General features: G+C 39.6%; 2 protein-coding genes across 2 annotated transcripts in view; both read left to right on the top strand.

The window, feature by feature from the left end:
* grid2 (glutamate receptor, ionotropic, delta 2) overlaps nucleotides 1–869 on the top strand; it is a 595,344-nt gene extending 594,475 nt beyond the window's left edge. Inside the window, exon 16 of the mRNA XM_015340421.2 lies at nucleotides 79–869. Coding sequence (XP_015195907.2) covers nucleotides 79–108 — 30 coding nt within the window. The 3' untranslated portion in view covers nucleotides 109–869. The remainder of the gene's footprint in view (nucleotides 1–78) is intronic.
* Nucleotides 870–8,754: 7,885 nt separating this feature from the next.
* smarcad1a (SNF2 related chromatin remodeling ATPase with DExD box 1a) overlaps nucleotides 8,755–12,686 on the top strand; it is a 37,193-nt gene continuing 33,261 nt past the window's right edge. Inside the window, exons 1-2 of the mRNA XM_015340429.2 lie at nucleotides 8,755–9,380; nucleotides 11,318–11,480. Coding sequence (XP_015195915.1) covers nucleotides 9,260–9,380; nucleotides 11,318–11,480 — 284 coding nt within the window. The 5' untranslated portion in view covers nucleotides 8,755–9,259. The remainder of the gene's footprint in view (nucleotides 9,381–11,317; nucleotides 11,481–12,686) is intronic.

The following is a 12,686-nucleotide window of genomic DNA, read 5'->3' as shown; positions in this document are numbered from 1 at the left end:
CTACAGTGGTTTGATTGACTGATTGAATAATTGCATCACTGACAACTAATAATATTTTTGTCTTACTTCTACTGACAGGTGGTCCACGGTCTGGAGACCACACTGTGAATGTGTCCTGCCTCATCGCGTTTCCGAACACAGGAAATATAGACTTCAAAAAGATGTGCTGGTGGACTTCATAAAGTTGCTGACTGTTCACACCGAGCCACGGTGCTTACTGCTGGTTTTGAGTATGAAGATGGGTCTGGGCAGTGAGACTGTGCCTCCTGAACCCTGTTGAACATGCTGGTGGGTGGACATGATCACACAATGTCCAAGTTAAACCAAGACTGAGTTGAATCTCTTGTCAAAGGCAAGATGAAGCTCCCCTGACAACAAACATGGACTTGTTTCACTGGGACATGCAGCACGTACTGTATACTATACATACAAATTGTCATGTGCTAACACACAGGAAATTACTTTCTTGAAAAACAGTTTTTTGGAGTTTGTGGAATACTTTTTCTGTCATTTTTTGTCATGCGTATTTTCAGAAGTCAGTCTATATGATATATGGTTGTTTTGTGCATAGTTTTTTAAAACTAAATATAGCAGGTGTGGACTGTAACAAATTTGAAAGGCTTAAAATGTTTTTTCTCAGGGACAAGGGTAATGTAAAAATGTCACGTGTAGCCTAACACGTAGAGCTTTAGATCTCTTATGTTATCCTGACTTTGCCCAACCAAGGAAAAAGTACATGGAAACCATATCTTATAAAAGGTCAAACATTAACTTAAAACAGTTAAGATCAGATGCTTAAATATGTAAATGTCCTGGTTCATATTGTTTGTTTTGTACTGTATGTGTCAATACAGTTCCTCTAACCTGAACAGCAGCACTGAGTATTATTTACAGTTTCTCAGAAAAAATAGATCAGTAAAGAAATACTGTGACAGGCTGTATTCAATAAAAGTAAGGGAATGAAGAACTCAAGGCAAAGGACTTACACATCCAAGTGTGGGACATGGAATTACAGGTCACTGCATGAGGCACCTTTCAGATACTATTTTTATCAAGTTTGTTCACCTGGTGCTCGAACTGTTTAAGTACTGCACATCAATTAACAACCCACACGAAACAACATGTACACGTAACAAAGTACAGTACATGGAAACTGAAAGTAATTATTTTTTCCCATAGAAGTCTGTTCTTTGGTTTTACTGGGATTCAGTGAACGAGTGAGACAGCTGAACACCAAATTTTAACAGAGAGATAAAATAGATTGGGATAGTTCATGACTTTTTTCTTTTTTAAACATACAGGAATTTTAAAAGGCACTTGCCCAGAGTTGTATTGGTCTGGGTGTGTCCTGCTACTACAAACTTCTCTGGGAAGAATTAATGACCTTTGGAGACCATCTCTGGGGATCATAACAGCTACCCAATATCTCAAAATGTAATATGACCTTAGTAAAAGCAGCTTTTTAACTTAACTGGCAATTAAATAGTTGTCAGTTTAGTTGATTCAACATAAATGAGTATGATTTAAAAAGTCACTAATTTTTCGAGTTTTATTTAAAGGACCTGAATCGATCATTAATTTTTTTTAATCATATAATAATTAAATTATTTTATCAACTCAGAAAAGCAGTTACAAAAAAATGTATTAATTCTGCCTTACGATTGTGTAGTGAGAAATAAAGCAAAAATGTTACTTTAGCGACTAATTTCTCCTAGGAGATTGTGGCAATGTGTTTAGTGACAAAGCGAATTCTGACTTAATGAAGCCAAAGCAATGTTCCCATTCCACAGATGCTGCTTTAAAGTTTGATACCACAATAGATCAAATTTTCCTCCCCCCCGTGATAGAATGGAACTGTATCCCACCCAGGCTTCTGTACACACGCATACAAGGCACAGCTCAGGGGGCGACTCCACGTTTCCTCCGGGCAACTGCGTGTGGAGGGTCAGGCCATTAGATGTCATGTAGCATATGACCCTGGGCTCCAGGGCGGTGATCCCTGGTCTATCACATTGTCCTCTGCAGACATCACCTCTCAGGTGGGCTTCATTTTCTGCAGCCCCTTCATACCGTGCTCCATTGTCACTGCATTCCTCTCAGCCGTAGCTGCAGGGATGCACAGTGATCTCGGAGGATGCAGGCACAGTGCTGTGTTTAAGATCTAACAAAAGGAGCAGAACTCCTTTCCTACCATATTACCTGCCAGTGTTCCAAGACCTGTAAGTGTCTCAGAGATTGCTGGGCTGGGAGTTTGTTTTTTTTCCTCTTTGGGCGAGCTGGGATAAGCAACAGGAAGGGTGCAAGAGGCTGAGGCCATGAAGCTGTTGTTGGAGTGCCTGCTCACATGAATGTTATAAGTCATTATTGCCGGGAGGCTCACGATAAGCAACAAGCTAAGATCCACAAAGAAGCTGCAGCTGGAAAAAAGAGGGTCAGATTTCAGCAAACAATCTGACTGCCAGCAGAACTAAAGAAGAATCGTGTTCCTCACTCCTCATTCGTTTACATGCACTACTTTCTAACCCTCTGGGTTGCAAGGGCTGTGTGGACGTAGGCTAGCATTTTTCTGCCCAACCACTGGCGCACTTGAGTAGCAACAAGACTTTTTTTTTTAAAAGGTCCCATTAGCATCTGTTCCAGGGCTGCATAAAATAAGCCTCAAGCCAACTACAATTGTGATCGTGCTTTCAGAAATATCTGAAAATATGTTTGCTTGCAGAAGTATTTATATAAAGAGCTTCCATTGCTCTTTGCTCTTGCAAGCAAAGGACTTTAAAGGACAGATATTTAATAACCAAAACCATCCAGCAGCTCTAGCATATTTCAGTAAGCGATGTAGCTATGTGTCACAGCGGGAAACCATAAGATGTAGAAACCTGATTAAATTTAATGTCACTGTTCCTCCTTTCTTTATGGTCGGGGTCTAAATTATATAGGTATCCATAGTGACAAAACTGTTCAGACACCATGACGGCTGTCCTCTCGGTGGCTGGCGTCAGGCCTGAGCACTGTACACTGCTGGAAACAGCCTCTTCTCACGATTGAGAAAAAAAAATGTGAGCAGGAGCCCCCCTTCTTAAATAAAACAGCACAGTCAAGCATAACTAAAGAAGAGGAATACAGATAGAACCAGAAAGTGCTAATGAAAAACAACAGGGAAAAAACATGAAAGGCAGAGAAAGGAGCAAAACTATTAATATTTCTTTTTTTTCCCACAGGAAACATGCAAAGACTTTTTGTTCCTTCAAGGTATATTTTGCAACCGTTTTTCTTCAAAAGAAGTAAATTCAACTGAAAAAAAATCCCATAACACATCTCCAGGAATGAGAAAACATGTTTCCCTATTTTTGGCTGTTTCCATTGTCCCTGAGGTATGAGGGGCAACAGAGGATCTTCCACATGAAAGCCTGTCAATACATGCATTTCAGGTATAGAGATAATACCAAAAAAAAATCTAATTTGTTTTCACATGAATGTTGAAATAACCATAGACCGATGGCCCAGAGATTTAATCCTAAAAAAAATTAAATCAGGTCAGATTAGTTTTTCCTTGGGTTCTGAACACTACAGCTGAAGAGTTTCATTTCCCAAACCTGTTCTTTGTGCTAAAGTTCATGTTTGCTAATAAAATAAGATGGTTACTCTGTGTTCCTTTCCTAAAAACCTTTCTCAGACACTGACTGAAAACCCCTTCAGCTGAGGACTGGGAATGAACTCTGACCTCCAGTCCAGCAGAGGTCTGTGAAAGGAGTTCCATTCACAAAGAAGCCTTGGGGAGATTTCCATCACCTAGCGAGTGCAAAAAAAGTCTTCTCAATAATTATATACAGTATATATTCTTTTTTTCTGTCATGCAAATCTTTATTAATTTTCTGTTGTCTGAAAAAAGCTGAATTTGTCTGAGACCATCTAAATGTAATAAGGATAAGACATTTTAAATGTCCTTATATGATGTTATATCTTTTATTAATATAAATAAAATAAAAAGGAAATTAAATGTGTCACCAAAATCAAGTTGGCTTAATAATGCTGTTGACCTTTGTAAATATCGGAATGAAGGAGGAATTCTGAAACTTTGAAATAAGACTATGAACCCTGTCTACTCTACAGTAAATAGACACAGTAATTTCACATCACATTCCTTAATTTCCTGCTGATTTATCAACATTAGTTATGCATCGTGTTGCATGGGGAGACAACATAGTATGGTGAATAAATCTCTAGACTAATAACTGGTGAGTCCCTGCTGTTATGGGTGAGCTTTCTTTACCCCAGTTGTTCCAGTTCATCCAGCTGTATGTCCTGTGATGGAGATGGAGTCTTGCACTTTCTAATTACTTCACACCTAGAAACATGGATGAACTCTGGTTCAATGTGCCGTTGTATGCGGTTCAAATTGAATTACCTACTGTGTTACATATCCAAATATGTAATAAAGGACGGTCATCTCTTTGGTCTCTTAAAAAGATAGCAAAGTGCAGAAAATCTTGTTTCCAGGAAATTGGCACTGGATTGACCCTGGGTCTTGTGTGCCTGTGTCTCTTTGGACCAGTTTTCTGCATTTACTGAGACCTTAATATTGAAGGTATCTTCAGCTATGTGGGATCTCTTGAAGCCTTATTAACTGAAACATACTCGTATTTTATGTTGATTGTAGTTATGGTGTAACACAGGGCTGAATTTAAGTTTATTTGGTAAAAAAAAGTTTATTGCAGAGTGATGTTATGGGGCTCTTTACCCTCATAAATTCCACAGGGAGCTCTTTGATATTTTGTTTCATGGGTCTGTGTCTTTTTAACAGAAAAGCAAAGGTTGGTTTTTGACAAAAGTCCTAAATAGAGCCCATTTATGAACGTGACAGTGTGTCGCACTTTCAGAGTAGTGTGTTGTGAAAACAAAAGTAAAATGGTGTACTAATCAATAGGTATCATTGTTTCTTGGATGGAGACCCACTGCACATTTGTGTTGCTAACCCATAGGACCTCACATTCCTGGAAGCCCTGAGTCTGAGGCTCACAGAATAACATCTGATCTTCCCACTGTGTCAAGTGCAGCTACATCTACTGCATCTAAAAGACTTCAAGGAATCAAAAACAGGGTCTGACAAGTTTTATAAAATCTTTATCAGTGGAGGGTAGGGGTGGAAAAGAGAACACTTTTGCAAGGTTCTTGTGTGTATCACGCTGTACATCACAACTTGGCAATTAGTTTTAAGAGGTAACTATTCTGTTGAGGCAGAGATCTTTCTAGACTCGTGACTGCTGAATGGCAGTGTTGACTTCACACTCTACCAGAAAATGCTGAATGCTGCTCTGTGGAACCACAGATGCTTTGGGCCTGGTTAGTAGGGAGGTGCCTGAAATCCACATCTCTGTTTCCGTTGCTAAAATCATGTTTAATCCCCTTCGCTTCAGTGGAACAGTATGGGCTTACCAGATAGGATGATTGCCACTCTTCTGCAAACTTAATTTACATGTGCTCTGATGGGTGTCTCTTTTTTTAAACAAATCTGACTGGTTTTGGATTTCATTAGGAAAGAAAAAAAAATTCTCACAGCAAAAGCACTGGGACTGTCTGCACCGTCATGAACTGTGCTGTTATTTCTTGCCTGACTAATTTGAGTCACCATCTATCATTGTGTGGTGCACCATCGGGAACGTAGAAGTTCTCAAGGCCTTAAGGCATTGAAGGTCTCTTAGACTGTGAGTGGCTGTCATTGCATTAAACTTAGTTGTGTAGGTTAACCCAAAAGAAGTATTATATTTTTCAAACAGTGCCAAAAATTAGCTTAATTTGCAGTTTCTTCCCAAACATGCAACAACACGTATTTGTATATATTCAAGCAATCAGTAGCAATCACTTATTTTTATACAAAAATATGAATGGAAGTAGATTTTCTACAGAATAAAATAGCCCCCAGCCAAGCTGGTTCAACCAAAGCTTTTTATTCTTAAAATACTTAAAATAATATTTTATACTTAAATACAATATATACAATATATTAAATACAAGAAACATTCACAACAAAAACCCTGGCCTTAGGACAAGGAGGCTGGGACCCCCTGCAGGAGGAGGAGTGAACAAGGGGCAGCCGCACAGGCGGAAGGGTGGGTGGAGGAGGGATACCGGAGACGAAATGTGAAACAAAGGTGAACATCAGTAATCACTGAAAATTAGATTGAAGTTGGTTTGTCCTTATCCCTTTTGAACTTAAAATTAAGAATTTCCCTTTACAATGACAATCTGGAAGCTCATTCAAACGCCCAGGTGTTTACTGAATCACAGACTTTTCTTAATGGCAGAACACAAGAGTCCCACAGCCTCAACTCACCAATATTAAAAGGAATTGGTACACCACTCCCAGAAGAGACAAAAGAGCAACATGTCATAAATGTTATTCCGGCATTTTTCTTTACCTGTGCAAGACAGAATTACACTGAGAATTAACGACACACCAACTAAAAAAATAAAATAAAAATCCTTGTTCAAACATGATAGTTGATGCTGAGTATAGAACATAAATATTAAACATAATTATATAATTGTGTAATATTTGGACTCCAGCTTCTCCAGTCCTGCTCCAACTTCACTGACTCAGCAGGGTACATTTATTTGGGTTCAAAGTGTTTTAAATCTGATTATTAAAAGACATACTGTAGAGAAAATACAATGCAGATAGCATTTTTTCTTTTAAGTATTGAGAGAAGTGTTATATAGTACATTTATATTAAACCTTTAAACTTACACTAATCCTAAATTTTCTGTACCTAAACCCTAAACCACTTTTCTAGATTATGGAGTTATTGAGCCACTTATGTCAGTAAGATCTCGAAGAAGGAAGGAACATTTGAGGACTCCACCTCATGGCTCCAGTGCCATGCTGCATTAGCGTGAAAGGCAGCTCAGAGGATGCTTGTGGGTGAGACCTTGACTTAGTGATTTTTAAATTGCAATCTCTGAACCAAGACTAATGTGGACACTGTTAGCAGGGCACCCTAACTGAAACATAAGCAAACAGGTGCTGATTCTCTGGCAGGATCTGCAGGCCTGCTTTTGCCAAGCGATAGGCTCTCTGTGATCATTTGTAACTCTAAACTATTAGTCCTAATGGGATCAACAATTTGTTTCCACAGGACACATTAGAATGTGTTCCAGAATTCTTCTAATCTCCTGATGTGAAACTGTGTGAAGCATTGATGGCCTTGAATATAAGTCGTAATTAAATCAATTAATATTAGTAAATATTAGTTGAGTTTCTCTTTTGTTATATTAATACAGTTACTTTCTGCACAAAATCTGTAAGTGAAAAGATGTAGGGAAATGACACTGACCAACCACCCTTTTCAATGTCTTCTGCTTGCAGTACTAAGAGTACTCTATTCTAAAAGCATACACATGTATTAGCTTATATGCATTAGAATATTATTGTATGATGCTTATAAATTCTTTTGTCAAATAACATATTTTTTTTATTTTCCCTGAAAGCACACACATGAAGGCCAGAGTGATGACAGCTTTGTTACTAAAGTGTGTCACCTAGTGGACACTTGATCTGAGAGAAATGCTCAGAGCCAGACCGTGTCTTCTTCAGGGCCACACTGAGATGACAGGGTGCGTATCTGAAAGCTAGTCAATGCCTTTAACTTACCAGTGAGTGCAGAGCTTCTAATAAAAGACTTTGTCTTAGACACCTTATAGTCTCTGTACACAGATTGTATATGAGGGATGTGTCTGTACTTTGGATAAATAACAGTGATTGTTGTGTTAAGTACTCACATATACACCAGAAAATGTTTTTTGGTGCATTTTAATGTGGTCTTTTTAGATCCTCAGGTGGGAAAAAGACCAAAGTAGGACCTGCATAGCACAAGAATTTCCGTTTGCGAGAAGCATTTCAGGTTCAGTTGACAAAAGTCTGTGCACATGTTGATTGAAGTTCAAACTTTATAATAATTGCTGAACCATCTTCCTTTCAAATAATGTTTCAGTGTGAGCTGAAGGTACAGCATCTACATTGTTGCTATGAGAAGACAGGGTGTCTCTCTTTCAAGATTCAACACTATCGAATTCAAGAAATCTGTGGCTTCTTGTCTGTTATATTAATTTGTATTAGCTATAAAACATACAGTAAGGAAGATATCAAATAAGGTGTGCAGAGTGGTAGAAGCCTACAGGAAGCAGTGTCACACCTAAAAGGGGCATAATAAATCTCAAGGTGTCATATGCTGTCAGTCAATTTGCAAAAATATGAAACCTGATTGACTTCACCTAAGTTTGTGTTCCAGGTTTGTTCAAGGCAGGTTGCAGGATTTAATAACATGGAAGGTGAAAGACCGTCAGTATTCAGCTGTGGTCAGTGTGCATGTATTGAAGAAAAGTATGACAGATGCTCACAAAGTAATCGAGGGCGTGACAATGAAACGAAGACTCTTTAAATCAGATCAGTTCGGGCAAAATTGCGTCAGTAAATTACAAATAGCGTAATTGTTACAGAAAAGAAAAGGAAATGGGCTTTGTTATTCTTTCATTTAGCTCCCTTACGTACATACAACATATGGTCAATTTTAGTACATGTGAAAAGGAGCTATAGGTTTAAATATATATATATAGTATAAATATCGTTATCTCTGACGCCATTTTGGATCCAAAGAGCAGCAGTTGCTGTATTTGTTACTAATTACCGAGCATGTAGAATCAGAATGGACGCCGGTAACCAGTTGCGAACAATCTTCCCACTTCTATTTCTTCTCAGTCTGGATTGGTTTAGCCGTGATTCAGGGTTCTCCAATGGGATCTGATTTTGTTTGTTCCTGGGGAGAGAGCCGGTTCGCGGGAAATTGTGCGTCTCTTACCGGTTTTATAATCCAGGAGATTAACCAATTTTGAAAACAAACAAATAAATAAAACATGTTTTGTGCATAGAGTCATCATAGGGGATCGATTTTAATGTTTCGTTAAGGGGATGAAAACTGTTTTATTGTTCCTGTTGAAACAGTTGTGCATGCGCATAGTAGAAAGGATGCCGCAAAATGGTTTTTAGTCTTCGTTTATAATTCTGCTGAGGCATTTATTGTGGTATCACTGCCAACAACTTTATCCAGTATTTAGTAGTCTATTATCAAATAATTAAATCGGTTATTCCCCTTAGAAAATAAATTCATCACCCGCGGCTAGAGGTGGTGAGACTGTTGATATAAGTAACAATAGAGCCGAGCCGAATAGTGGAGAAAACCCTACAGGGAGACCGCATCTGGCCATTATGAGTTTATTCAACTTGGACCGATTTCGCTTCACCAAGGACAAGAGGAAACCCGACTCGGCGGTGCTGGCGGAGGAGTGCAGGTCCGAAAGCCCGGACTCTGAGAAAGAGAATAAAACAGGTAACGGAGTGACCGACTGGAGGAGGCTGGGGTCACTAGGCGGTGGGGGGTAGGGGTATCGAGGTAGTGTACACTGGCCCGCTGTCATTCCGCGGACGCGGAGGGGGAGCCGCTCAGGTGAGGTTTATTGTATGAACCGCTGTACAACCCTACCTGTTGACCTGTGACCTGCAGGGATATGTACCACGTGTGATGAGATAGCGTGCCCGTTTAAACTGTGCCTCTCATGTATATATCTGTGTATGCAGTATGCACACGTACTGTATGTGCTGATATGCGGAGGTTTTTTTTTGCCATACATCGAGTGTTTGTGGTAGCATCCTCACCACTTTATCACCTGACCTAACCAGGAGGCTAGCCAGGACAGGGTGGGAGACCTCCAAGGGAAACCAGGTCGCTGCTGTGAGTGGTGTTGGGGGACGAGAAGGTGGTGCTCTTCCCTCTTTGGATGAGATGTTGAACCAAGGCTCTGGAAACTAAATTCACAGTCTCTCTGTTCACACTCCTAACCTTAGTAGAGAGTAGAGTAGAGTTGATTGTCATATCCACAAGTGCAATGAAATGTTTATGTTGTTGTTTAATTGATGAGTCCACTGGGTTGGCTTTGTCCATATACAACATGTAATGTCCTGATAGAGGATGTTGCCCAGCTGCTGTCCATAGGTACCTCTTTTTCTTCCCACATTCTTCAGACACATCTTGAGTCAGTATGTGACCTGTAGTCTTGGTCAGGGGACTTCTCATTTACAGTAATTGTCTGAAAGTCACCTTGACAAGCATTGTGCCTGCACATGCACAGACAGGTGGAAAATCGGTTGTTTGAATGCCACTGTTTACTGCTATATTGTAAATAAGGAGCCATCATCAATATCTAGATTTAAATGTAGGATGTAAGACTCAAAACCTAGTCAACCAGGACTAAATTCTGCTGGTGACCTGCTCTTCTTTAACAGGGTACTTTGAGGCTCATGGGGTTTTTTCTTCTGACGTGTTAATTCACAGTTTCATAAAGGGAGCTATAACGAAACAGCCAGCATTTTTAAAATCTTTTTTAAATATTCCGTCTTTGCTAAAATCATATTTGTTGAAATCTAAACCCTAAGGCTGAGACGTGTGTCACAGCTGTGTCGTTCCTGTCCAGTCCTGTTCCAGCTGTGCTGGTAGTCTCACCATCTCTCTGTCATCCCCCTCCCCACTGATAGCTGGTGTGTGGGGAGCGTTCTGGTGCACTATGGCTGCCGTCACCTCATCCAGGTGGATGCTGCACACTGGTGGTGGTGGTGGAGGGGTGTCCCCATTATCAGTAAAGCGCTTTGAGTGGAGTGTCTAGAAAAGCGCTATATAAGTGTAAATAATAATTATTATTATTATTATTATCAAGCCCTTTCTTGGCCTTTTGGCTAAGATCAAGTGTAGTATCAAGCCCCTGGGGTGCCTCACATTGCCTTTGCTAATAAGAATTACAATCTAGGGTGCTACCGGTTATACTATGTGTCAGTGGTTGTGTATGTCACCTTGACCCCTTTCGATGATGCCCCATTCTGTTGAATTATAAATGATGGGGGCTGCTGTACACATTGTATGCAATAACATTTTAATTAATCACCGTTTGAATGCTCAGACTAGCACTTTTATGGGAGAAATCCGTTAAATGCCAGCAAAAAGATACAGCAGACTGCTAAAAATGTTGATTGAATAAGTTTCAATCAACCTTTGCTGTGGCAAATCTTGTTCAGGTGCTCAAAATGATACTCTGAGCTACAGTATGTTTGCAGCACATTGTTTTGAAGTTGTCAGAAATGATGCCCGTGAACCTTTAAAATTTAGGTGACTGGGAGCCATCGTGTGGTTTATTCGTGACCAAGATTGGGGGAAAATTTGCCTTGTCACAATCTACACTATTATTCCACCAGCTGATACCCTGTGTTTCTCCACAGTTACTGTGGTTCCAGAGACCCCAGAACCAAAGCGCCCACCTTCTAATAAGCAGATTAAAGGAGTGGAGTTTTTAGATTCGGACTCGGAAGCAGACGACCTGCCTTCGACGGTTTCAGATGCGCCTTCCATAAAATCCAAACCTGTGGCAAAGGAAAAAAGAAAGTAAGTGCAGTTCATTATGGTTTCTCTGTATTCTTGGCAAATGCCTTCCATGTTTATGCGTGACCATTTTGTATAATTGTCCAAGGGAAGTATGTCCTTAACTCACTGCATATAATACCATCTTCATTCTTGGGAAGCAGAAAAGATCAAATCTTAGTTCACTGCTATAGGCTTGTGTGTGTTTGACACCTGCCTTCAATTCACACTCAAACCATTTTTCTATCTTGGGTGTTTTCTTCATGTGCTGATTTCTGTCCAGTCTGGAGAATCAGTGCTACTTCACATCGCACAACTAAGTAAAAGATCTTGTGTGATCCTTTATGGCTCAGATCTTCCTTCTCATCAAGAAGAATAATCCACTCGCTGATTTTTGTTACCTACTGCATTTAAAGATTTAAATAATTAATTTACATTCTGGTTTATTATAGCAAGTACTGAAGCAATTACAAAATGTATCTGGATTAAATTGCATCAGATCATGTAAAACTGCAAATCATGGCAGGGTTTTATTGAGGTTGAGTCTTGTAGCTGTTTTTTTTTATTTTTGTTAAATAGTTTAAGTATTACGCACTTCAGGTGGGTAGCTGTGTCAGCATGTGTAGGCTGCAAAGGAACAAGTAATAGATTTATTCCATGCTGAAAAGAGAAGAAAGAAAACTCAACATTTTGGCTTCGGGTGTAAGCCGAAGTTTACGCATTCATGGTGGCAATTAAAAATGCTTTGTATTTCTGTTCTGAAGTGAAGGAAGTTGGCAATTTATTTTTTTAGTTTCATGTGAAGCAGATATTATCTGCTCATTTCACCATATGTTGTCTTAAAACAGTTGTAAGTCCTACTTCAGATGTTGGCACTGATGAGTAACCATCAGCCTGAACTTGATAGCCCGAGGCACTGGCTGTGTTACATTATTACTTCCATCTGTTACTGTGACAGACCCCACCTTCTAACAAGGTGGCTTTGGGCATCTGAACACAAACTCTCAATTGACATCAAAGTAAGTAAATGAGCATTTATTGCAGAAACTTTTGAATTATACAGCAAAAAGACCTCTTCAGCAGCGTCAGGCACCAATGTGGATTTAACCTCTACCAAGCATCTTATTAATGAACTAATTATCACCTGCTGTGACTATTTACAGCTAATGGTGGCCTTAATGCCCTCTAGTTGCAAGTTGGCTGTTAATAGGGTCCTTAAGAGACCAGTCT

The sequence above is a fragment of the Lepisosteus oculatus genome, chromosome 3 (genome assembly GCF_040954835.1).
Source record: "Lepisosteus oculatus isolate fLepOcu1 chromosome 3, fLepOcu1.hap2, whole genome shotgun sequence".
NCBI lineage: Eukaryota > Metazoa > Chordata > Actinopteri > Semionotiformes > Lepisosteidae > Lepisosteus > Lepisosteus oculatus.
Note: the sequence above shows the minus strand (reverse complement) of the source record. Positions and strands in the feature narration are given on the sequence as shown.